Source organism: Somniosus microcephalus, chromosome 17 (genome assembly GCF_052327205.1).
Source record: "Somniosus microcephalus isolate GS21.2 chromosome 17, FLI_Smic_1.0, whole genome shotgun sequence".
NCBI classification, from domain to species: Eukaryota; Metazoa; Chordata; class Chondrichthyes; order Squaliformes; family Somniosidae; genus Somniosus; species Somniosus microcephalus.
The window spans coordinates 60856087-60883465 of NC_141003.1; the positions used below are offsets into that span (position 1 = coordinate 60856087).

At 47.4% G+C, this 27379-nt stretch overlaps 1 protein-coding gene across 1 annotated transcript in view; it reads right to left on the bottom strand.

Moving 5' to 3' along the window:
* Positions 1-27379, bottom strand: part of sbf1 (SET binding factor 1) — a 97305-nt gene that overhangs the window by 20095 nt on the left and 49831 nt on the right. The window contains exons 21-34 of the mRNA XM_086010941.1: positions 25582-25718; positions 23896-24103; positions 19953-20149; positions 18299-18436; positions 17235-17330; positions 15346-15420; positions 11547-11731; positions 10815-10991; positions 10507-10608; positions 8076-8261; positions 6607-6733; positions 5377-5507; positions 3931-4164; positions 2973-3080 (exon numbers count right to left, since the gene is read on the bottom strand). Coding sequence (XP_085867067.1) covers positions 2973-3080; positions 3931-4164; positions 5377-5507; positions 6607-6733; positions 8076-8261; positions 10507-10608; positions 10815-10991; positions 11547-11731; positions 15346-15420; positions 17235-17330; positions 18299-18436; positions 19953-20149; positions 23896-24103; positions 25582-25718 — 2101 coding nt within the window. The remainder of the gene's footprint in view (positions 1-2972; positions 3081-3930; positions 4165-5376; positions 5508-6606; positions 6734-8075; positions 8262-10506; positions 10609-10814; positions 10992-11546; positions 11732-15345; positions 15421-17234; positions 17331-18298; positions 18437-19952; positions 20150-23895; positions 24104-25581; positions 25719-27379) is intronic.

The window sequence follows — 27379 nt, forward strand, 5'->3', positions numbered from 1 at the left end:
TATGTTGGCCTTCATAGCGAGAGGATTTGAGTACAGGAGCAAGGATGTCTTGCTGCAGTTGTACAGGGCCTTGGTGAGACCACACCTTGAATATTGTGTGCAGTTTTGGTTGCCTTATCTGAGGAAGGATGTTCTTGCCATGGAGGGAATGTAGCGAGATTCACCAGACTGATACCTGGGATGGCAGGAATGACGTTTGAAGAGAGATTGGGTCGATTAGGCTTATATTCGCTAGAGTTTAGAAGAATGAGAGGGGATCTCATTGAAACTTATAAAATTCTAACAGGACTAGACAGACTAGCTGCAGGAAGGATGTTCCCGATGGCAGGGGAGTCCAGAACCAGGGGGGGTCACAGTCTAAGGATAAGGGGTAAGCCATTTAGGACTGAGATGAGGAGGAATTTATTCACCCAGAGAGTGGTGAACCTGTGGAATTCTCTACCACAGAAGGCAGTTGAGGCCAACTTATTAAATATATTCAAGAAGGAGTTAGTTATATTTCTTAAGGCTAAAGGGATCAAGGGATATGGGGAGAAAGCAGGGACAGGGTACTGAATTTGGATGATCAGCCATGATCTCATTAAATGGCGGAACAGGCTCGAGGGGCTGAACGGCCTACTCCTGCTCCTATCTTCTATGTTTCTATGTTTGAGATTCTCCAGCCTGGAGAAACAATCTCGCAGCATCTGCCCTGTCAATCCTCCTCAGAATCTTATGTGTTTCAATGAGATCACCTCTCATTCTTCTAAACTCCAGAGAGTATAGGCCCATTCTACTCGATCTCTCCTCATAAGACAACCCTCTCATCCCAGGGATCAATCTAGTGAACCTTCGTTGCACCGCCTCTAAGACAAGTATATCCTTCCTTAGATAAGGAGACCAAAACTGTGCATAGTACCCCAGATGTGGTCTCACCAAAGCCCTGTACAATTGTAGCAAGACTTCCTTACTCTTGTACTTCAACCCCCTTACAATATATGATCAACATGCTATTTGCCTTCCTAATTGCTTACTGTACCTGCCAGCCAACTCTCTTTTTGTACTAGAACACCTAAATCTCTCTGAACACCAACATTTAATAGTTTCGCACCATGTAAAAAATATTGTTTTCCTATTCTTTCTACCAAAGTAAATAACCTCACATTTCCCTACATTATACACCAGCTGCCACCTTATTTCCCACTCACTTTACCTGTCTATATCCCTTTGCAGGCTCTTTGTGTCCTCCTCACAGCTTACTTTCCCACCTAGCTTTGTATCGTCAGCAAATTTGGATACATTACACTCGGTCCCTTCATCTAAGTCATTAATATAGATTGTAAATGGCTGAGGCCCAAGGACTGATTCCTTGCAGCACCCAACTAGTTACAGCCTGCCAATCTGAAAATGACCTGTTTATTCCTACTCTCTGTTTCCTGTCCGTTAACCAATCGTCTAGCCATGCTAATTTATTACCCCTTACCCTATGAGCCCATATCTTGCGTAACAACCTTTTATCTGGTACCTTATTGAATGCCTTTTGGAAATCCAAATATACTACATCCACTTATTCCCCTTTATCTACCCTGCTAGTTACATCCTCAAAAAACTCAAATTTTTCAAACAGGATTTTCCTTTCATAAAACCGTGCTGACTCTGCCTAATCATAATCTGATTTTCTAAGTGCCCTGTTACCACTTCCTTAATAATGGATTCCAGCATTTTCCCCAACAGCTGATTTCAGGCTAACTGGCCTGCAGTTCCCTGTTTTCTCTCTCCTTTCTTGAATAGCGGGGTTACATTTGCTACCTTCCAATCCACTGGGGCTGTTCCAGATGCTAGGGAATTTTGAAAGATCACAGCCAATGCATCCACTGTCACTGCAGCCACCTCTTTTAGAAACCTAGGATGTAGGGCATCATGTCCAGGGGATTTGTTGGCTTTTAGTCCCATTAGTTTCTCAAGTACTTTTTCCTCTACTGATGTTAATTACTTTAAGTCCCTTACTCTCATTAGCCCCTTGCTTCCCCACTATTTTTGGTATGCATTTTGTGTCTTCTACTGTGAAGGCAGATACAAAATATCTGCCATTTCCTTGTTCCCTAATATAATTTCTCCTGTCTTAGCTTCTAGGGACCAATGCTTACGTTTGCTGCTCTCTTCCTTTTTACATACTTGTAGAAGCTCTTACAATCTGTTTATATATTTCTTACTAATTTACTCTCATTCTATTTTCTCCCTTTTTATCAATTTTTTTGATCAACCTTTGCTGGTTTCTAAAACTCTCCCAATCCTCAGGCTTACTACTATTCTTTCCAACATTATAAGCCTCTTCTTTTAATCTAATACTATCCTTAACTTATTTAGTTAGCTACAGATGGATCACCTTTCCCATGGATTTTTAATTTCTCAATGGAATGTACATTCATTGAGAATTTTGGAATATTTCTTTAAATGTTTGCCACTGCTTATCTACCGTCACACCTTTTAACCTAATTTCCTAATCTACCTTAGCCAACTCATCCCTCATACTTATGTAATTGGCTTTAAGTTTAAGATTCTAATTTCAGATTTAAGAATGTCACTCTCAAACTCAATGTGAAATTCTATATTATGATCAATCTTCCCTCGAGAATCCTTTACTATAAGATTACTAATTAACCCTGTCTCATTACACAATACTATATCTAAAATAGCCTGTCCCCATGGTGGTTCCTCAACATATTGTTCTAGACATGCACCTTCCTCTAATCCACACCTGCTGTCGACTGCAGTCTGTGCCAGGTGAGCTGGCGCCTCCACATTCTTGTCTTTTCTTATTTGAGAGTCAGAACCTCAGCAGTACCTGGGGGTATAACACAAGCCTGGCAAGCCACAAACACTGAGGCAAGGCATTTGCAGCTCACCATCATTTCCTCAAGGTCAACTATGGATCGGCAATAAAGGCAGTCCATATCCTCTGAACACGTGTTGGCGCCTGAGTGCTGACCTACCTTACCCTCCTGCTTGCTCTCCGTCCGCTGGGATGTTTTGATCTTGTCCCAAGTCTCCTTCCATTTGTCCGGCACTTGACCCAGCTCACACTCCAGCAACTGCATCTCCTGTTGGATACAAGGACAGGTGATTAGATTCATGCCCCTCCCACTGTCAGACACAAGGACAGGTGATCAGATTCATGGCCCCCCCCCCCCCCCCACTGTCAGATACAAGGACAGGTGATCAGACTCATGGCCCCCCACTGTCAGATACAAGGACAGGTGATCAGACTCATGGCCCCACCACTGTCAGATACAAGGACAGGTGATCAGATTCATAGCCCCCCCACTGTCAGATACAAGGACAGGTGATCAGATTCATAGCCCCCCCAGTCAGATACAAGGACAGGTGATCAGACTCATGGCCCCCCCCCCCCCCACTGTCAGATACAAGGACAGGTGATCAGATTCATGGCCCCCCCACTGTCAGATACAAGGACAGGTGATCAGACTCATGGCCCCCCCACTGTCAGATACAAGGACAGGTGGTCAGACTCATGGCCCCCCCACTGTCGGATACAAGGACAGGTGATCAGACTCATGGCCCCCCCACTGTCAGATACAAGGACAGGTGATCAGACTCATGGCCCCCCCACTGTCGGATACAAGGACAGGTGATCAGACTCATGGCCCCCCCACTGTCAGACACAAGGACAGGTGATCAGACTCATGCCCCTCCCACTGTCGGACACAAGGACAGGTGATCAGATGCATGGCCCCCCCCCACCACTGTCAGACTCACTCCCATTGTGAGTGGGGCCCAAACATCAGACACACCACTATCACGGGCTGATAGTATGCACTTTCATGGACTCAAGGGTACAGCAGCACATAGCAGCTGGAGGAAATTGGCTGCCCGCTGACTCACACATGACCCACAGACACTGCCCACATGACCCTCAGACATGGACTTTACCTCCAACAGTTTGCTGATAGCATCTGGCTCCATCTTGCTTTGGTTGTCATAGCAGGGCCAGACAATCTTGCGCTGTGTCTGAGGAGCCATGGTATCCGTTCTTTCCCCATCATCCATCTGTTCGCGTCGACCATACACCAGCTCCCAGTCATATGACGGCCCTTCAGAAAGCGTCTCATTTGTGTAATAATCCCAGACTTTCAAGTTGGAAATGTTACCATATGGCCTCAGAACCTGAAGGAGGATAGAGTGAGTGGGATTTAGAAACTGTCAATGCAATTAGACCAATAATCAGTGGGGTTACAGGAACATGGGAACAAGAGGAGGCCATTTAGCCCCTCAAGCCTGTTCCGCCATTCAATGAGATTATGGCTGATCTGTGACCTAACTCCATATACCTGCCTTTGCCCCATATCCCCTAATACCTTTGGTTAACAGAAATTATCAATCTCAGATTTAAAATTAACAACTGATCCAGCATCAACTGCCATTTGCAGAAGAGAATTCCAAACTTCTACCACCCTTTGTAGAATTGTGTCCTAACTTCACTCATGAAAGACTTGGCTCTAATTTTAGGCTACAGGAAACTCTTTATTATCCGGCACCAACGGGACCGGCGTGGTGCCGGTTTATCAAAAAGTCCGGATTACAGAGAGGTATAGTTAAAAGGTACGAGAGCTCTGTACAACAAATCCAGGCTTCCCTGTTGCTTAGCAACATGTGCAGGAACTCCGGCCACAGACCAAGCATCCCTGTTGCTTAGCAACAAGTGCACGAACCCCAGTTACACAGCCACAGATCCAGGAACTGCCACTAATATGAAGTAAAGCTTACCTGAACCTACTCCTGAATTTTGCCGGTTAAAAGAGCGTTTCCTGTATGCTCAAGTTCTAGATTCCCCAACCAGCAGAAATAGTTTCTCTCTATCTACCCTATCAGTTCCCCTTAATTTCTTGAAAACTTCGATCAAATCACCCCATAATCTTCTAAATTCCAGGGAATACAACCCTAGTTTGTGTAATCTCTCCTCGTAATTCAACCCTTGGAGTCCAGGTATCATTCTGGTGAATCCACGCCGCACTCACTCCAAGGCCAATATATCCTTCCTAAGGTGCGATGCCCAGAATTGAACACAGTACTCCAGGTGTGGTCTAATCAGGGCTTTGTATAGCTGTAGCATGACTTCTACCCCCTTGTATATCTCTAGATATAAAGGCCAGCATTCCGTTAGCCTTTTTGATTATTTTTTGTACTCGTTCATGACATTTTAATGATCTATGTACATGGAGCCAGTCAGCATGGTTAGACCAATAGTCAGTGGGGTTATAGAAACAGTCAGTATGGTTAGATCAAAAGTTAATGGGTATATAGAAGCAAAACCCACTAGGAATCCTGTTTGATGAAATCCCCCACCTCTACAGCAAATAGCCAGAATCTTCTCCTCACCTCTCCATCCTCAGGTGCATACAAGTAATTGAAGAAGATTGGCGTTTTCTTACTCAGCCGGTCAATGTAGTCCCACACAGACTTGTATGTGTGTTGGCTCTTCCTCTCCCCTTTCTCTTCATACATCAATCCTGTGGGATACAGACAGAACTCCTGTAAAACTACATCTGGACTACCATCATGGCTGGCTACAAAATGAAGAGGGACCGGGTGGGATAGTGGATCAGACTCTATTCTTTCACCTTGGATTATAGAATGTTAGACATGGAATCTGCACTGGTGTTTTTCTTCACATTTAGTTTAATCTCACCTGCTTACCTCGGTTCAAATCTAGCCCCAGACACAGGGGATGAAGGGCTCCAGGAGTAATGATTCGGTGCTATAGAGGATTGGAGATTGTCCTTTCACACCTCAGACTGAGACCGTCCGGTGGTTGTGAAAGGCGCTATATAAATGCAAGTCCTTTTTTTTGAAATTGAGAGAAAGGTTCTTGTCTACAAGGTAGAATGGGATGAATAAGGCTCTTGAACCAGTTTTGATCAGCCATGATCTCATTGAATGGCGGAGCAGGCTCGAGGGGCCGAATGGCCTACTCCTATCTTCTATGTTTCTATGTTTAATCTCTTGCCAGAAAACCAACCCAGTTTTCTCATTCCAACTTTTAATAGGTTACCCAGAGAACAGAACTCCTTCAGCATGTCAGCCTGCATTGAGTTCCAGAGTGCAGCTTGAACTCAAAGCCTAAGAGACCAATGTTACCAATTGAACTGAACAATCAGAACTCTACTTGATTTGCTGTTCATCACCAGGAGCTCCTGGCACCTGCTGTCCATCGCATGACAGCTCAAACCTACATCTCTGATGACCAATGATAGTTCTACCTGGGGTGGGGAAGGTAAGCAAGACCATCGAGATGCCTTTAACGCTGGAAGAATGGAACGGAGACAACCTTCTGTTTGTGTGTTTGGGGTGTGGGGTGTGTGTGGGTGTGGGTGCGCGTGGTGGGGTGTGTGTGGATGGGATGGGTTAGAGATTGATGTCTCCGGCAGCATTGGTGCGGAACCCAGCCGAATGCTCTAGTACGACGTTGGCCCCCAGGAAAACTAAATAGAAAGTGGTAGCAGCTCACACACACTCCCCTCCCCCGCTCACATACAAACCCCACACAGAATCACAAACACTGCCCCAGCCAGCCCCACACACAAGAGAAGCAGCCGGTTGTGGTTTTACCAAGTTCGATCCTTTCGTGGTCAGAGTCCAGCAGGAAGGTTCGGAAGCGGTTGGACACATAATGATATGCCAGGAATTTCAGGTAGTATAGGCTGAACTCAAACTCCATCGGGAACTGCAAATGGATCTAAAAAGGACAAAAAGGAGAGGTAAGCAGACAACCTACTCTACTTACAGGGGCAGAGGAAGTGGGGGAGAGGGAGGGGGTGGAGGATGGAGGGGGAAGTGGAGGAGGAAGACAGGAAGCTGGGGGGAGAAGGGGGGAGGGCAAGGCGGGGGAGAGAGAGAGAGCAAGGGTGTACAGGTGGACAGAGGGAGCGGTAACGGGATTATTCACACAAGTTGATTGTACGGTTGGATACAGAGAGATGTATATGGTTGGATACAGACAGATGTGTGTGTGTGTGATTTAGGAAGGCGAGACAAACAGCTCGACCACATCAGCTCTAAACAGCGAGTTCGTATAAGATGTGGAAAGTTTGGTAACTGAGGATGCAGAATACTCTGTTCAATAGTCTGGCTATCTAATGCTGGTAACGGGTCAACTATGCAAGGAATTGAATTGGAACTTAATCTCATCAATTTATATCAATCTCAGACATTGATCTTGACTATAAATTGATGATCAGTAGCCCAGTTAATGCTGGATTACGGAGATATATCGGAGCTGCTTTGGTAACCTCCATTATTCATTCTGTCAGTTAACCCCATCTACTAAATAGTTACTTATTTAATGTCTGGTTTAAATGCTAATTACGATTCTGAGATTATTACATGATGTTGTCTGATTTCTTCCTTGATGATCTGACAAGGCGGAGTTAATGAATTCACTCAGTACCCTGTGCATATGCTAATTGGCGATGGGTTGTGTAAACGGTCATACTATCTGAACTGATCAGCGAGTCACATTTAGGCAACATTACTGCCTGCGCAGTGGGTTGTTTGAGGGGCTTAAGGATTCATCTGGCACCACTCTTCATTTTGTTTGTGTTCAACAGCTAGGAAACCTGGAAAACTGACATCAACAACAACATTAAGGTGGTTAGTATAATCTTCAATCTCCAGGTCTCCTCAGCTGCCTGCCCAAATTCCACATGTCCTTCCCCACTCACTGTCAGCCTCCACACCCCACAATACCTCATGGAGCAGATGCTCCCTTAAACTCGTCAGTGACACAGATGCACCAACACAGAGAGTTGGGTTTCTGGTGTGAAACACTGAGCAGGGCCCTGGTCTGCGAGCTTCAACCTACATGGGGCAGACACCTGCAAATCCAGATCGAAAATGTTGGGACAACTCAGCACTTCCGCTGCACAAGTATACCCATGGACCCATCCACAGACCCACCATAAAGCACAGTGAATAACACCACTCCACCCCTGCTCTGGTGCACACGCCACAGCACAGTGCGATCTCACCTTGCAGTGAACAAGGCCGAAGAGCATGGGACCACAATACTATGCACCTACCTGATGTACACAGTCCAGAAACTGCAGGAAGACTGGGGTGAAGCCACTGCTCTGACTGGCCAATGTCTGAGCACCACGATGGCTGAAACGGTGCCCAAATGACAGCCACTCCTTCTCCACCAGAAGGCGGAAGCCCTCCAATGTCCTGTAATGTTGGTCAGACAGCAACTGCACCAAAGACACCACCTTGAGGGAAATCAAGAACAAGTCAAAAAATCCATAGGGAAACTAGCTGATCCCACGGCCCCCTGAAGGGAGTGGAGTTTGGATGGGACGCTAGCTGATCCCATGGCCCTCAGTGGTGTCATTGACAAGCACCTCCCACCCTACTTCATCTCATCCTATCAACATAACCTTCTATTCCTTTCTCCCTCATGTGTTTATCTAGCTTCCCCTTAAATGCATCTATGCTATTCGTCTCAACCACTCCCTGTGGTAGCGAGTTCCACATTCTAACCACTCTCTGGGTGAAGATGTTTCTCCTGAATTCCCCAATGAATTTATTGGTGACTATCTTATATTTATTGGCCCTAGTTTTGGACTCCTCCACAAGTGGAAACATCTTCTCTACATTTACCCTATCGAACCCTTTCATAACCTTGAAGACTTCTATCAGGTCATCCTTCAGTCTTCTCTTTTCAAGCCTGTTCAATCTTTCCTGATACGTATAACCTCTCAGTTTTGGTATCATTCTAGTAAATCTTTTCTGCACCTTCTCCAGTGCCTCTATATCCTTTTTATAATGAACTTCGGGTCTCCACGGGTGAGCACGCACGGGGTACTCACGCGTAGGCCCAATAGAAGTGCTGGTTTCCTGCATGCACGGGAAACCGGCACTTCCGTTCCCCTGAAAGCAGGGGTTAAGAGGTGGAACGCGTGCGCAGGAGAGGCTGCACGTGCGCATCGAACTTACGTTTTTTTTTGCAGGTTTTCCCGGGAGGGTAAGCTGCAGGAGTTAGACATTTAAAAAGCAGTCGCAAGGCCTGCTTTTTACAAGGTAAGTGGTGAATTAATTAAAATTAAAACATTTTTTCCACAGGTTTATTATTTTTAAATACTTTAAAGAAAGGTAAGTTTATTTTTAGCCCCGTTAGAAAATAAAATTATTTTTTTCAAAAATTTAAATTGTTTAAAATAGTTATTTCATGTAATTTATAGTTTATTTAAAAAATGTGACTTAAAAAAAAAATTATTTGAAGATTTAGTGATGTTTTGGGGCCCGTAGTATTTATAGTTTTGACAGCTCTTCCTGTCAAACTTATGAATGGGCTCCAATTGGCTCCCCATGGCCCACGTGATCCCAGGGGACGCATCAAACTAACTGCGCCCCTGGGATACGCAAGCACTGCGCGCCGGCAGTTGAAGCAGGCCCAGGATCGGAATTCCACGGGGGCCCACAGCTCAACGGCCGGCACGCAAGGTAAGTGCAGGTCGGGGGCTTACACCCGCGGGAAGCCCCCGACCCGAATTTCTGGGCCATTATGGAGACCAGAACTACTCACGGTACTCCAAGTGTGGTGTAACCAAGGTTCTATACAAGTCTAACTTAACTTCTCTGCTTTTGAATTCTATTCCTCTACAAATGAACCCCAGTCCTTGGTTTGCATTTTTATGGATGTTTTTATGGATTTTATATAATTGCAAGTCAATTCCCTCTTCAGCATCTAAAGAAAAGAAAGATTTGTATTTGTACAGCGCCTTTCACGTCCTCAGGCCGTTTCAACGCGCTTTACAGCCAATGAAGGACTTTTGAAGTGTAGTTGTAATATGGGAAACATGGCAGCCAATTTGTGCACAGCAAGCTCCCACAACACAGCAGCCAATTTGTGCACAACAAGCTTCCACAAATGTGATAATGACCAGATCCCGTCTTAGGTGCTGATTGAGGGGTAAGTATTGGTCGGGACATCAGGGATAACTCTCCTGGCTCTTCTTCCAATAGTGCCGTGGGATCTTGTAGGTCCATCCGAGACACTATTCTGCAAGGTACAGTCGTTCTCAGTCTGTCAGATAGTTACTGCCAGTGGCCAAACATTTACCACAGTAACTGCAGAGGTAAGCAGTTAGTATTGTATCCACCCTCACACTGCTCCCCACAGGTACCTCCCCATAATTTACCTCATTTCTCATCCCACACAATCTACCCCATCAACAAATCTGAATCACAGCTAAGGGACAATGAAAGGATAATCTATGCTGGGTTTATAAACACGGAGGTGGGCAACCCGTGACTGTGGATCCTGAACCCCAACAACAGTCAGCAGTTCCAGGACAGGAGGGGGCTTCAAAGCAAAAATCAGCAAAAACACATATTCCTTTCTCTTACAAATACATAAAAATCACAATATGTATTGGTAATCACTGGGTAAAGTCCTTTTCTTTTATTAAGGCTGTGAGGACAGACCCCAGCTTGATAATTAACGGCAGGTACCTGAGTGGTCACATCCCAGCCATCCTCCAGACTGATCATCACCGAGGATCCGTTGTCCAACAACTCGACAACCAGCACCGAAACCTGGAGCAACTTGTGCAGCTAGTAACAGAAAATAGTGGTCAGAAGGGGGTCCAGAGCGGGGGGCGAAGGGGGTCCAGAGCGGTGGGGGAGGGGGACGCGAGGGGGGCCCGGGGCGCGAGGGGAGGAGGTCCAGAACGTGAGGGGAGGGAAGGGGTCAGAGTGGGAGGGGATGGGGCAGGTGGAGAGTGCGATCATAGTAGGAGGAGGGAATGTAACTGAAATACCTGAGAGAGCCAGTCTGATTCCTCCAATGAACGGTAGTAGGACAGGTTGGGTTCGGTGGATGTAGAGCTTGGCACACACGCCTTCATCAACTTCTTAAAGCTGGTCTTCACATGTCGGACATCAAATATCTCGATGGGTACAACCTCCCACTGCTGTAGAGGATCTTGTTTCGCCCCCTGGGCAAAGAACTAGATGTTATCCGTATACTGTATACCATTGCAAGTCCAGCACGCAACTATACAACTTTTGAAAGACCCTCAGCCATCAATACACCAACACTTCACTCACACTATCCACCCAGCAGACCAGTATGAAACTAGTCTCCTCGTTTACTTGTACCTATATGAAACAGGAGCACCCCTCCAAACTGGTGCATCAAGCGACACGATCTCACACTGGATTCCAAGGATCCAATATATGGCAGTGCAATTGCCGACACTGCCTGACAGAGGGACTTTTACTGGATTCCAGGTTGGGTCTCCAATGCAAACAGATGTTGGATCGTAGAGTTTTCTATCTCACATCCTGTGGTCCTGGTGAAATTATCATGCCAAGTTTGGAATCAACCTAAAGCATTGCAAGCTTTGGGATTTACAGTGTACACTGGACTGCCAGGTCCGTTAATGTATCAACGGTGGGGCCCACACACACTGATCAATAATCTGGAAATATTCTGGGATGAATCAGAAATGCAGGAGTCTGTCTCAAGGGTTTAAAGAGATTGTTCTCACCTTTAGCTGGGATTTCTCTCCGATAATGTACAGGCCGGCTCGCTGCTGCCTGAAGTAGTGAGAGTCTGACGGGCCCCCATTCACCTGTGAGGACAATGTTTCTTTGCCTGCAAGCCGGATCCCTACGTCTGAATTCAGGGAATAAGCACTCAGTCGCCCACTGCCCCGAATGCTGCCCCATTTCCCTGGAAAAGAGGACAAACCAACTGTTAAGAGTTCAGTTATCACTCCTCCAGTTACAGTAAATATCAGATCCAACCTCCCACCCTAAACAGGGTCTGTAGCGCTGCGAGACACCAGCATCATTCACTTTGATTCCCTGTTCCCATCTCAGTTTCGTGAAGGGCTGTGGATCTGGACCCATACTCTAGGGGGAGGGAAAAGGGAAGGGGGTTGGGGGGGGAGAAAGAAAGGTACAGATGCAGATCAGGTTTACACAATACTGTAGTGTTACTTTTGTCGAACACACAATCCTAAACAGTCAATCAGCAAGGCTCCAAAATGCTGTTCCACTGCTGAGAGTCCAGACAGCTATTAATGCTGGGTAAATGTTCCCTTCCTGCCAAATTATATTCCTTTATATTCTCTAGCTGCAGAGTAAAACAAGAAAATGTTTGAAAAACAGGAAGGGAATTCTTAAAAGTTTTATTTCAGGCAAGTGTTGGCAGTTAAAAAGTCGTGGGGTAGCCCTTTAGGGAATCCCACCCCCATAGTTCCAAGAGCTGTCTCCTGGTTAACTCCAGGAAAAGTCTGTGGAAGCGGGGTAGTAAGAAGGGGGCCAGAAGCCACTGTTGAGTGGGAAGTGGTGTGAGAGGGAGTAGCCAGAGACCAAGGAAACGGGCAAAGAATGTGGCAGAGGGTGAGGAAGCAAAAGGAATGATGGAACTAGGAGATTGGAATGAGGTGTCACAGCACCACCAGTGGCGGGAGGTCTGCAGCTACATAGTGACAGGCAAGTGTTTACATTGGGATTCCGATGATAAATGTTTAGAAATATGTTGACATAAAAGCATTACTCAAAACTCATGACAATAATAGGGAAGGTTTGTGGACTGAAAGTGTGTGCCTACGCAAGACTTGTAACATACCAGTCTATTTCCCATGGTGGTGCAAGCAGTGAGTGCAGGCCAAGGCCACTGAGAGGGACACACGATACACTCACAGGTAATGACAACGAAATGGCAGAAATATTGAATAGTTACTTTGCTTCCGTATTTAACCGGGAGACTAACCCGGCGGACAATGGGCATGACATTAGAAGAGATCAAAAAAGAGAGATAGACATTTAAGATAGAAAGGGAGGAGATAATTGATAAACTAATCAAATCATCCGAAAGCACAGCTTCAGTTTCCACATGTACGCTGATGACATCCAGCTCTACCTCACCATCACCTCTCTCGACCCCTCCACTGTAGCTAAATTGTCAGACTGCTTGTCCGACATCCTGTACTGGATGAGCAGAAATTTCCTCCAACTAAATATTGGGACGGCCGAAGCCATTGTCTTCGATCTCTGCCACAAACTCGGTTTCCTAGCCAGCGACTTCATCCCTCTTCCTGGCAGCAGTCTGAGGCTGAACTAGACTGTTCACATCCTTGGTGTCATATTTCATCCTGAAATGAGCTTCCGACCACATATCCACGCCATCACTAAGACTGTCTATTTCCATCTCTGCAACAGCACTCAACTCCACCCCTGCTTCAGCTCATCTGCTGCTGAAATCCTCATCCATGCCTTTGTTACCAGTAGACTTGGCTATTCCAACACAATCCTGGCTGGCCTCCCACGTTTTACCCTCTGTAAATTTGAGGTCATCCAAAATTCTGCTGCCTGTGTCCTAACTGGCACCAAGTCCCATTAACCCATCATCCCTGTGCTCGATGACCTCAATGCTCCTGGTTAAGCAATGCCAAGATTTTAAAATTCTCATCCTTGTTTTCAAATTCCTCCATGGCCTCGCCCCTCCCTATCTATGTAATCTCCTCTAGCAACACAACCCTCAGATATCTGCGCTCCTCCAATTCTGGCCTCTTCAGCACCCCCGATTTTAATCGCTCCACCATTGCAGGCAGTGTCTTCAACTGCCAAGGCCCTACCTCTGGAATTCCCTACCTAAACTTCTCCCCCTCTCTACTTCTCTTTCCTCCTTTAAGACACTCCTTAAAACCTACCTCTTTGACCAAGCTTTTGGTCATCTGCCCCAATATGGGGCCAGCATTTATTGCCTATCCCTAATTGCCACCTTCTTGAATACAACTGAGCGGCTTGCTAGGCCATTTTAGAGGACAGTTAGGAGTCAACCACATTGTTGTGGGTCTGGAGTCACATATAGGCCAGACCAGGTAAGGACAGCAGATTTCCTTCCCTAGTGAACCAGATGGGTTTTTAACGACAATCTGGTAGTTTCATGGTCGTCACTGCTGATGCTAGCTTTTTAAAATTCCAGATTCATTTAATTGAATTTAAATTCCCCAGCTGCCATGGTGGGATTTGAACTAGTCTAGTAACATAACCACTATGCTACTGTACCCCACCAGTGTACTGGTTTGATAGGGTAGAAGTAGAGAAGATGTTTCCACCTCCGGGCGAGACCAGAACTAGGGGCCATAAATACAAAATAATTGACATGAATCAGTCATTCATGAAAGAAAGACTTATGAAATAATACTGAGCGGCCTGCGGGTGGCGCTGTCCAGGGAGAGTATAAATACTCGGGCACGGACCCAGCTTGCGCAGGACATTCTTAACAGGAACTAGTGAAGGACACAACTAGACCTCCATGTTGTAAAACAGTTGATTAAAGCTTTGTTTAACGCTTAGACCAAGTGCCTAGTAGTTTTCTTATGTCAATAGTCACTAATAAATAGAGTGTGGAACTCGCTACCACAAGTAGTTGAAACAAATAGCATAGATGCATTTAAGGGGAAGCTAGATAAACACAGGAGGGAGAAAGTAATAGAAAGATATGTTGATGGGGGTTAGATGAATAAGGGTGAGAGGAGGCTTGTGTGGAGCATTAGCACCAGCATAGACCTGTTGGGCCGAATGGCATGTTTCTGTGCTGTAAATACTACTTAGTTATCTAAGTGTAGCCTGCCGGTGAAGCAGGTTTCCAGGGCGGGGCAATAACTGCACCAGGCCACACAGATCTCATTCAGTTCCCATTTTAATGCCATATATTGTCCATTTTACATAATACCTTGCCTTTATATTCCTATTTATAGTTAAACAGAAACATTTACTGCAATTAGGGCAGCAAAGTAGAGTTAGTTGGAGCTTAGGAGCATCCCTGCAGTACAGGCTGAGAAGCTGGGAGTTGCAAAACATGACGGTCTACATCACCCACATTGGTGAGAGGGTGTAATTATAGCACAAGTGTACATATAGTTTCCATTATAAATGTAGACATAGGAATTTATAATGGGAAAAGTTACAAATGGGAAGTAAGGTTTTGTAGGGAGCAGGTGCATGCAGATGCAAGAATTTTAATATATTATGCATAGTATAATGTCTGATAAACAAAAATATGGGAAATTGATTTTTTTCCCTCAGGTAATTACTGTGCATAGTGATATAGTTAACATCAGCTCATTCACTCCTTCTGCTTCATCTGTCACTGAACGAAGGCTTTAGTTAGAACTAAGTTAGTCAGGTGAGTGGAACAGGAAGTTAAGGGTGTTAGAACAGGCAGCGTCAGTTTGTACATGCTGTAACAGGTTATTATCTGGTTATTCTTGGTGTTAGCCCTTTCAAACACAAGGATAGAATAGGTACTTTCCTTGTGCTCTAGTACAATACCTTGAGGGCTCTCTCTCCCCTTCGTTGTGGCCCTTGGATTTGCCAGAGTGATGACCCTGGCTCTGTGTCCTAGTACTGAGAAGGCACACCACAAAAATCAGTCGCTGTTTTGCTCCAAGAATGAGACAGCACAAGATAATAATACAATGAAACCACTGAGAGTGCACAACATTAATCATATATCACGCAGTGTGGTACTGGCACTGGCCAGACATATCAGTCTCTATTTAAACAGATATCACATAGTGTAGTACTGGCACTGGACAAGACTCCATTTGAACAGTTATAACAATTTACCGACACTGCAGAGGAGCCCACTGACATTTAGAAGCACACTGTTACCCATGACAGTTTACCACACGTCACACTGATACCCATGACAGTTTACCACGTCACACCGATACCCATGACAGTTTACCACACGTCACACTGATACCCATGAGTTTACCACACGTCACACTGATACCCATGACAGTTTACCACGTCACACCGATACCCATGACAGTTTACCACGTCACACCGATACCCATGACAGTTTACCACACGTCACACTGATACCCATGAGTTTACCACACGTCACACTGATACCCATGACAGTTTACCACGTCACACCGATACCCATGACAGTTTACCACACGTCACACCGATACCCATGACAGTTTACCACACGCATACTCAAACCCATTACAGTCTAGTACAGGGCACATTGATAAAATGAGCTGACCATGTCATTTCAGACACTGCTTGCGTGCCATGCACAGGATACACAGCAGTCCCACTTTCACTGCCCCATTAGGGTCACGCTGTCGTGTTCACTGGTCCCTCCAATTTGAGTGGGACGCTTCTAAACCAATGTGCTCTCCTCTTTGGGGGGCCGGGGGCTGATGGTTTATAGTCAGAGGAGGTAAAACTCTGGATTTTGTTTCCCATCACACCCTCGCAGGTCTGTGGAATTGGCCATTCCAATTGGCCAAATAATTGTGTTTGTAAAATTCTAGTGTACTCGCAGGCCATTGAAGCTGAGGAGTGGCATTCGGTGTCTGCATCGCAATCAAACTGTGATAGCCACCACTGCTCGGTTTGGTTTTTGCTTCAATAGCACAGAGCTCTGAAATTTAAATAAAACACTTAATTGCAGATGTCAGAGGTGTACATCCACTAAACTTTAACAAACCTCCCAGGCCTCAAAGTGAAGGGCTGGTCTTTAAACATGAACTAGTATCAGCGCATGCAGCTGTTACTTTTGGTGCAGTGGCAGGTAAGAGGCAGGCACAAGCTAGACACCTAGCACAACATCGTCACTAAAACTGACAATCTTACTCCACTCGAACAGCAATTACTTTGATATACACACGATATAGGAACAGAGAATTTCGAGACATGGTGGGCTACACATACAGGCTGGCGGGGACCAGCTGAATCAGGCACAACCACTGGTGGGAATGGGGGGCGCGGTGGGGCAGAACGCACTTCCCACCCTTATTTTTTTTGTTGCATGGCTTAGTAGGTACAGTCATGATGAGCTGAAAGTTCTCCTTCTGTGCTATAAATTCTATGATTATGTCCCATTCCTTTCCCCGCTACAAATCCCCTCTTTGAATGGTTGCTGGTCTGCCTCCGAGCCCCACGCTGTGTGTGTAGGTCCTGTCTACATGGGAAGCAGACACAGGGCCCCTACTGACTGAATCAGAGAGCAGCACAAGTATCAGCGCTGACAGTCCAGTCCAGCAGCTCCACTCACCTCTTCTCCCTGCTGAAGGGAAACTTCAACCAAGGAAACAGCTCAGAAACAATGAGGAATTTTGAAGGAAAAGAATCATGCTGATAAATCACAGAAAGATGCTCATATTAATTGTATACATGCCACAGGGATTCAGAGTAATTCTCACCTCCACGACTGAAAGTGCTCGTCATGTCTTCCTTTCCACCCATCACCTGTTTCATCAGCACACCAATCTTTGGCTGCCTCTGCTTATCAGACGAGTCTACAGAATATAACAGGATACCGGTCACGGAAAGGCTCCCCAGAATATAGCAGGACACAGGACAAGGAAAGGTTCACCAGAATACAAGAGCACACAGGTCAAGGAAAGGTTCACCAGAATACAACAGAACACAGGTCAAGGAAAGGTTCACCAGAATACAACAGAACACAGGTCAAGGAAAAGTTCACCAGAATACAACAGGACACAGGTCAAGGAAAGGTTCACCAGAATACAACAGGACACAGGTCAAGGAAAGGTTCTATATCAGCAGAGGTACAGAAGGAAAGGACAAAATGTGACAGAGCTCAGAGCAGTGAGCAGAGTGCAGAATTGAACAGTTGAAGCGCAGACCAGCAGGGGGTGAGCTGGCCAACGACAGACCAGCAGGGGTTGTGAGCTGGCCGACGACACACCAGCAGGGAGTGTGAGCTGGTCGAAGGCAGACCAGCGGAGGTCAATCTCTTTACATAAGTGTCACTCCTCATTCTGAAGAGCATCGAGTGAATCCACTGGCAGCATTTCCACTGCCTTCCTATGATGGGACTCAATACTTCAACTGCAACCTAACTAAGGGCTTTATACAACTTCAACATTAACTCCTTGCTTTTGTATTCTATACCTCCAGATATAAAACCAAGGATTCAGTTTGCCGTTTCACTGGCAAAGTGGCCATTTTGCGGTGTTTAAATAACGAAAGGTGTGGCTGAAATGTGAGTAAAGAACTTCTTGGCCTTGGACAGGGCTAGAGGGCGCAAGTACAACATTCACAAGCCTGAGCAAGATTAAAGATTACAAACTATTCTCATGAGGCAGGATGACCAGAATTGCATCCATACTCCAGAAATGGCCTCACCACTGACCTGCAATGTCAGTATAACTTGTAGTTCAATGTCCTCCAGATGCACCAGGTACACATTTTACCTCATTGATAACTTAAGAGAAAGATTTCACATAAAGACACAACAAACCTGAGCTGTTCATGTGAGCAGACGTAAATCCGCTGAGAGTGTTGCGACCACCCGTGTCTGCGTAGTGCGGCATGGAGTTTATCACTGCCTGTAAATACTTCTCTTGCTCTAAACTGGTGGAGTCTGTCTGAGAAGGACCTGAAACAGTAAAATATATTTCTTACTAAGAGCACATTCACAAAATGAAGGACAGAGGCAGTTTACACAGACTCGAATCACAGCTGTAACACTCAAACACCAACAAATAAAGCAATCTGATAAAATCTCTCAAATCAAAAAGCACAAAGACTGAGCTCAGTTACAACACTGCTCTCCATCTCTGGGATCTGGGCTGTGACACCAAAGAACTCCAGTAAAACATGAAGTCAATGGGGATCAAGGGAAAAAACTCTCCAGTGGCTGGAGTCATACCTGGCACAAAGGAAGATGGTTGTGGTTGTTCATCTCAGCCCCAGGACATCACTGCAGGAGTTCCTCGGGGCAACAACCTGAAACCAACTACCTTCAGCTGTTACATCAATGACCTTCCCTCCATAAAGATATATTGGCCTTGGAGGGAGTCCAGCGTAGATTTATCAGAATGATACCTGGACTCCAAGGGTTAATTTATGAGGAGCGATTACACAAACTGGGGTTGCATTCCTTGAAATTTAGACGGTTAAGGGGTGATTTGTTTGAAGTTTTCAAGATCTTAAGGGGAACTGATAAGGTAGAGAGAGAGAAACTATTTCCGCTGCTTGGCGAGTCCAGGCCTAGGGGACATAGACTAAAAATTAGAGCCAGGGCTTTCGGGAGTGAAGTTAGGAAACACTTCTACACACAAAGGGTGGTAGAAGTTTGGAACTCTCTTCCGCAAACGGCAGTTGATGCTGAGTCAATTGTTAATTTTAAATCTGAAATTGACAGATTTCTGTTAACCAAAGGTATTAGGAGATATGGGGAAAAGGCCGGTGTATGGAGTTAGGTCACAGATCAGCCACGATCTCACTGAATGGCAGAACAGGCTTGAGGGGCTGAATGCCCTACTCCTGTTCCTATGTTTGTATAAGATCAGAAATGGGGACGATTGCACAGTTTTCAGTTCCATTTGCAATTCCTTAGGTGATGAAGCAGTCAGTGCCCACACGCAGAAAGACCTGGACAATATCCAGGCTTGTGCTGATGTGTGGCAAGTAACATTCGTGTCACACAAGTGCCAGGCAATGACTACCTCCAACAAGCGAGAGTCTAACCATCTCCCCATGACATTCAACCCCATTACCATCGCCGAATCCCCCATCATCAACAACCTTGGCGGGGGGGGGGGGGGGGGTGTCACCGTTGACCAGAAACTCGACTGGACCAACCACATAAATGCCATGGCAACTAGAGCAGGTCAGAGGCTGGGTATTCGGCGGCGAATGGCTCACCTCCTGACTCTCCAAAGCATAGCCACCAGCTGCATCACTCAAGAAGCTCGACACTATCCAAGAGAAAGCAGACCGTTGATCGTCACCTCATCCACTAGCCTAAAGATCCACTCTTCCACCAGCACGAATTGTAGTCCATAATGCCCACCTTCCCACTGCCTGTAATGGTTCAATGCCTGTAATGCCCACACTTGCACTGCCTGTAATGCTCAGTTTCTTCCTCACTTTGTCATCATTGTTAGTACCTGCAGCTGGTGCATTCTGGGACTTGAAGAGGCCGACGACACTCTTCCCATGTAGCCCAGCTGATCGCAGGAGCACGGCCTTTGTGCGCGAATTCCTCCAACACACAACGGGGAAGCGGTTCTGTCTGTAACACCGTGAGATGCGTTGCATTGTACTGTCTTGTATGGTCTGCGGGATAATCAGGAGGCTGGGGTAACTGAAATAGAAAAATATTTGGTCAATCAAAAATCCATCCCGCTGACGTCTCAATACCCCCCCCCCCGACTTTCAGACATATTAATGCCATTACTAAGGCCCTCTGCTTTCAGATTCAGCAATTTTGCACTTTATCTCTAGGTGGACCATGGATTTATCCAGTATCCTGTTTACAGGTGGGTTGCTGTACTAATTACAGATAACATAATGGCTGCAGAAAAAAAGGGACATAATTAACATTAAGATAGAAACAGAATCCATATGGATTGAGATAAAGGATAAGGGATCAATCCCACTAATGGGGTATTATACAGAACACCTAATAGTGGAAGGGAAGTGGAGGAAGAAATATGTAGGCAAATCTATGAAATGAGTAAAAGAGATAGAATAATGAACATGAGAGATTTCAACTACCCCCAAATAGACTGGCAAGAGGTGGTAGGTAATGGGGAAAAGGAAATGGAAGTTTTTACAGTGTGTTCAGGACTCCTTTCTTACTCAATATGGAAGAAGCCCAACAACAGTAATCATTGCTGGATCTAGTACTGGCAAATGAACCAGAGCAGATAAGTGAAGTAAGTGTAGGGGAACATCTAGGCAATAGTGATCATAATACAAGGTTTAAAATAATGATTGTAAAATACATAAGTAAGACAAAGACCAAAGTAAGTGATTGGAAGAAAGCTCATTTTGAGGGGATGAGAGTAGAACTAGGGAAGGTAAACTGGAAAAATATTTTGACAGACAAAGAGACAGAACTTAGTGGGAAATATTTAAAAAGGTGTTCAACGGAGTTCAGGAGAAATATATCCCGCTAAAAAGCAAAAGCTAACTAGCTCCTAATAAAACACCATGGATTAATAAAGAGAGAAGGGAAAAATTGAAACTAAAGAAAAAGGCACACACTAAGTATATAGAAAAAATAAAGGAGGATGACAAGAGAGAATACGAAGAGGTTAGAAAAGTCAAAAAACAATTAGGAAAGCAAAGAGGAACTACAAAATTAAATTATCAAGGAATATAAAAAGAATTAGTAAAGTATTCAACAGACACATAAATAACAAAAGAAAAAGCAGGAGAAGGATAGGGCCATCAAGATAAACTTACAAGTCATGACATGGAAATGGCAGAAATATTGAAGAGTTACTTTGCCTCTGTATTTACCAGGGGGACCAACAGGGTAGACATGGTATTAGAAGAGATCATAAAAGATATAACTACATTTAAAATAGAAAGAGGGGAGAAAATTGATAAACTAATCAAAAATAGAGAGCATAAAACTGCTGGTCCGGATGGATTACATCCACCCATATTAAAAGATAGGGAAGAGATAGCAGAGGCACTATTACATATATATATATATAAAAATTCTTTAGAAAAGGAAATAGTGCCAGAGGACTGGCAGACAGAGGATATTATTCCTATATTTAAAAAGGGAGATAGAACAAGTCCAGGGAACTATAGACCAGTTAGCTTAACGTTGATGGTAGGAAAGATAATGCAATCCTTACTGAAAGATGTAATAGAAAAGCATCTAGAAAACAAAATAATAAAGCGTAGTCAGCGCAGATTTCAAAATGGAAGGTAGGTCATGCTTGACCAACCTTACTGAATTCTTTGAAAAAGCAACAAAAAGGGTAGATAAGGGTAATGCAGTAAATGTAATACATTTGGATTTTCAAAAGCCCTTCAATAAGGTACCGCATAGTAGACTCATGTCAGAGCAGGTGGAGTCAGGGGACAGGTAGCAGAATGGATAGCAAGCTGGCTACAAAACAAAAGAGAGTAGGGGTTTAAGGGTAGCTACTCAGATTGGCAAAAGGTCGGAAGTGGTGTTCCACAGGGATCGGTACTGGGACCACTGTTGTTCACAATTTAGATCAACGATTTTGACTCGTAAATCCGAAGTACAATTTCAAAATTTGCGGACGAAGACAAATTGGGGCTTATAGTTAATACGGAGTAAGAATGCGACAAAATACAAGACAACATTACAGGAAACTTTTTTTTTAATCCGGCACCGACATGGTGCCGGTCCATCAAAAATTCTGGATAACCGAAAGCTATAGTAAAAGATACTGAGCCGAGAGCTGCATATAAAGCAACAAACCCTGTTGCTTAGCAACAGGTTCAGAACAATGGCCACAAGTTCCAAGCGTCTCTGTAGCTTAGCAACAGCTGCAGCCACACCCTTGCACAGCAACAGATCGAGGAAGGCAAGTAATAAAACTTACCTGAACCTACTCCTGAATTTTGCTGGTTAACTGAGATTTCCGCTTATTTAGGTGCCGGTAAATCGAAAGTTTCCTGCAATAAACTTGCAGAATGGACGCGTAATTGGCAGATGAATTTCAATATAGATAAGTGAGAGATGGTACATTTTGGTAGGAAGAATAAGGCGGCCACATTCTGCTTGGAAAGTAAGTGTCTAAATGCGGTAGAGGGATCTGGAAGTACAGATACACAAATCACTAAAAGTAGCGACGCAGGTTAATAAGGTGATTAAAAAAGCAAACAAAGCACTAGGGTTCATTTCCAGAGGGACAGAATTGAAAAGCAGAGAAGCTATGTTGAACTTGTAAAGAACCTTGGTTAGACCACACTTGCAGTACTATACACAGTCCTGGTCTCCATATTATAAAAAGGTTATAGAGGCACCAGAGAATGTGCAAAAAAGATTATACTGATCAGAAAAGCCTGAAGGCTTTTTTCTCTAGAAAAGAGAAGGCTTAGGGAATGTTTCCATTTGTGGGGGGGGGGGGGGAAAAGAGTCCAAAACTAGAGGCCATAAATATAAGATGGTCAGTAATAAATCCAATAGGGAATTCAGGAGAAACTTCTTTACCCAGAGAGTGGTGCGAATGTGGAACTCGCTACCACAAGGAATGGTTGAGACGAATAGAATAGATGCATTTACGGGGAAGCTAGGTAAGCACGAGGGAGAAAGGAATAAAAGGATATAGTGATAGGGCTAGATGAAGAGGGGTGGGAGGAGGTTCATGTGGAGCATAAATGCCGACATCGACCAGTATAGGCCGAATGGCCTATTTTTGTGTTGTAGACTCGATGTAACAGATTAAAATTTACACAAAGTCAGTGCAGGTGCTGAAATGTGATGTGATGAGGTGAGCTTCCGTGTGTGTCCGTGAGAGGGATGCACTGCCTTTGTGTGTGATGAACTAGGAGATGTTCACTGAGCAGATGATGAATTTCAGGATGGACAACAATGGAGAAGTGGTGTCTGAAGATGGAGAAATTGCTTTAGTATTTAACTGTTATTATTCAACAGTGTTCACAAAGAAATGGGGGTACAGATTAAAGGTAAATGTAGCTGGAAACATTTTAAAATCATGAGGGGACATATTGGGGCGGTTGTTGAAGCTCAAGGACGATGAGGCTCCTGGCTCTGACACCTTCCATCCCAGGTTTCGCAAGGAGCTATTTCAAAGATTGCGAGTCTTCTTGTGGATGTTTCTCAGTTACTTGACTCGGGCCAAATCCCAGAGGATGGGAAAGTCGCCCCCATCTTCAAAACAAGAGTAAGGGGCCTCAGTCTTACTTCCTCTGCTGGGAAAGTATTTGAAAGTATTATGAGGGATAATATAAGGAAGCATTTCGAAGGGCATCAGCTAAACATTTAGGTGTTGCACTCGAATTATTATTCCTTCTGGTCAGTTTAGAAATTGGTTTAATAAAATGATAATACCTAAAGTGTCCGTACCTGACTGGGATTATAAGCAAACTCACCTCCTGCAGACACTGTACATGCGATTTACTGTTGTTATTCGGAATGGCTCATTCTTCGACCTGGTCAGACTGTTACTAAGTGTGCCCAAACCCAGGCGCTGGTAGTCACGGCAACAAGCTCGCTCTACCACGTGACTCATGGTTGATCTATCTGCTGATCTAATGGTGGTGGAAAGTGTCAGTGCGCTCTGCTCCGTCTCCTCTGAAACTACAGAAAGAAAACAAAGTGTCAGGAGGGGGAGAGAACAGTGAGGGGCAGAACAGTAGCGTCACACAGAGACTCGCGGAGTGTAAAACAGGCGTGGAGCAGGAACATGAAGGCTGCGTAGTCTGGGCTGACACAGAGAGTACCGCACTGTCAGAGGGGCAGTGCAGCGCTCCCTCAGTACTGCCCCTCCAACAGTGCAGCGCTCCCTCAGTACTGCCCCTCCAACAGTGCAGCGCTCCCTCAGTACTGCCCCTCCAACAGTGCAGCACTCTCTCAGTACCGATCATCCGAACTTGCAGCACTCCCTCAGTACTGACCCTTGGCAGTGCAGCACTCCCTCACTACTGCCCCTCCGACAGTGCAGCACTCTCTCAGTACCGATCATCCGAACTTGCAGCACTCCCTCAGTACTGACCCTTGGCAGTGCAGCACTCCCTCAGTACTGACCCTTGGCAGTGCAGCACTCGCTCAGCACTGTCCCTCCGAACTTGCAGCACTCCCTCAGTACCGACCATCCAAACTTGCAGCACTAGCTCAGTACTGACCCTTGGCAGTGCAGCACTCCCTCAGCACTGTCCCTCCGACAGTGCAGCGCTCTCTCAGTACCGATCATCCGAACTTGCAGCACTCCCTCAGTACTGACCCTTGGCAGTGCAGCGCTCCCTCAGTACTACCCCTCCGACAGTGCAGCACTCCCTCAGTACCGATCATCCAAACTTGCAGCACTCCCTCAGTACTGACCCTTGGCAATGCAGCACTAGCTCAGTACTGACCCTTGGCAGTGCAGCACTCGCTCAGCACTGTCCCTCCGAACTTGCAGCACTCCCTCAGTACCGACCATCCAAACTTGCAGCACTAGCTCAGTACTGACCCTTGGCAGTGCAGCACTCCCTCAGCACTGTCCCTCCGACAGTGCAGCGCTCCCTCAGCACTGTCCCTCCGACAGTGCAGCGCTCCCTCAGCACTGTCCCTCCGACAGTGCAGCGCTCCCTCAGCACTGTCCCTCCGACAGTGCAGCGCTCCCTCAGCACTGTCCCTCCGACAGTGCAGCGCTCCCTCAGCACTGTCCCTCCGACAGTGCAGCGCTCCCTCAGCACTGTCCCTCCGACAGTGCAGCGCTCCCTCAGCACTGTCCCTCAGTTCAGCTTCTAGGTTTTTGTCCAGCAGTTGCGAGCAGAACTTGGACTTCAGTGATCAGTGAGAATGTAGACTTGCGCAATGGGGAATTCCTCCGATGTCCACCCAGACCACCCCTCTCTTCATCCAGACCACCCCCTCCAGCCAATATCCAGACCCAGCAGAGACACAGTTCCCAGTTACTCGGCAGACTGACAGCCCCCGGTTACCCTGCAGACTGGCAGTCCCGGGTTACCCGGCACAGACTGACAGGCCCCCCCCCCCGCCCGCACAAAGTGGCATCCCCCAGCTTCCTGGCAAAGACTGGCAGCCCTGTTAGCTGGCACAGACCGAACACATACCGGAGATTTGGTCTTGGTTGTCACCGTGTGCGGGAGTGGCTCGCTGGTCCCAGGTCGGGGGGGTGTACTTCTTCCTGGTGACGTACTGCCGCCCGATTGTCTTCTTCGCATTCTTCATGATATTCTTGGACATGGTTCTGAACAGATTGAAATTGGAAGTAGTTGTGATCACTGTTTCCCCTAAGCTGCGCAATTCTCTCAAGGCTGCCACGCACCAGGTGTTGCAGGCCGCGCAATCCTGCGTGGGCACTCTTTTTAATTGCGTCCCACAGGCTCGTTCTTTAGGCCCGCAGGAGTGGGCTTCGGCGCCTGCGCACTGGAACCCGCTATAGGCCTGACGCTGAGCCCTGAGGTACTGAATGTGAACGCTGATTATCCACATGACCATTTTTGCGGCGTTCTGCGCATGCGCGCGGTAACCCAGAGCCACGCATGCGCATTACCCAACCGTTGCGGCCTTGAAGCGTGGCCACATTTTCTTCAGCTCCTTGGGGGCTGCATCCGTTGGGGGCTGGGGAAGAAGAGAGGATCGAAAGGGAGGGAGGGAGAGTGAGAGATAAAGGGAGGGAGGGGGAGAGAAAGAGACTGGGGGAGGGAGACAGGAGAGAGAAGGAGGGGGACGGGGAGGGGGGCACGGAGGGGGAGGGGGGGACGGAGGGGGAGGGGGGGGACGGAGGGAGGAGGAGACGGACGGAGGGGGAGGGGGGGGACGGAGGGGGAGGGGGGGACGGAGGGGGAGGGGGGGACGGAGGGGGAGGGGGGGACGGAGGGGGAGGGGGGGACGGACGGAGGGGGAGACGGAGGGGGAGGGGGGGACGGAGGGGGAGGGGGGGACGGAGGGGGAGGGGGGGACGGAGGGGGAGGGGGGGACGGAGGGGGAGGGGGGGACGGAGGGGGGGGACGGAGGGGGAGGGGGGGACGGGACGGAGGGGGAGACGGGACGGAGGGGGAAACGGAGGGGCGGGGACGGGGGTGGGGACGAGGGGGAGGGGGGACGGAGGGGGGAGAGACGGAGGGGGGGACGGAGGGTCGGAGGGGGGTGGGCGGAGGGTCGGGGGGTGGGCGGGGCGGAGAGGGAGGGGCGCAGGGGGGGGAGGGACGGAGAGGGGGGGACGGAGGGGGGGAGGGGCGGAGGGGGGGAGGGGCGGAGGGACGGAGAGGGAGGGGCGGAGGGACGGAGAGGGAGGGGCGGAGGGACGGAGAGGGAGGGGCGGAGGGACGGAGAGGGAGGGGCGGAGGGACGGAGAGGGAGGGGCGGAGGGGCGGAGAGGGAGGGGCGGAGAGGGAGGGGCGGAGAGGGAGGGGCGGAGAGGGAGGGGCGGAGGGGCGGAGAGGGAGGGGCGGAGAGGGAGGGGCGGAGGGACGGAGAGGGAGGGGCGGAGAGGGAGGGGCGGAGAGGGAGGGGCGGAGAGGGAGGGGCGGAGAGGGAGGGGCGGAGAGGGAGGGGCGGAGAGGGAGGGGCGGAGAGGGAGGGGCGGAGAGGGAGGGGCGGAGGGACGGAGAGGGAGGGGCGGAGGGACGGAGCGGAGGGACGGAGCGGGAGGGGGACGGACGGAGGGGGAGGGGGACGGACGGAGGGGGAGGGGGACGGACGGAGGGGGAGGGGGACGGACGGAGGGGGAGGGGGACGGACGGAGGGGGAGGGGGACGGACGGAGGGGGAGGGGGACGGACGGAGGGGAAGGGGGAGGGGGACGGACGGAGGGGGACGGACGGAGGGGGAGGGGGACGGACGGAGGGGGAGGGGGACGGACGGAGGGGGAGGGACGGACGGAGGGGGGGGGACGGACGGAGGGGGA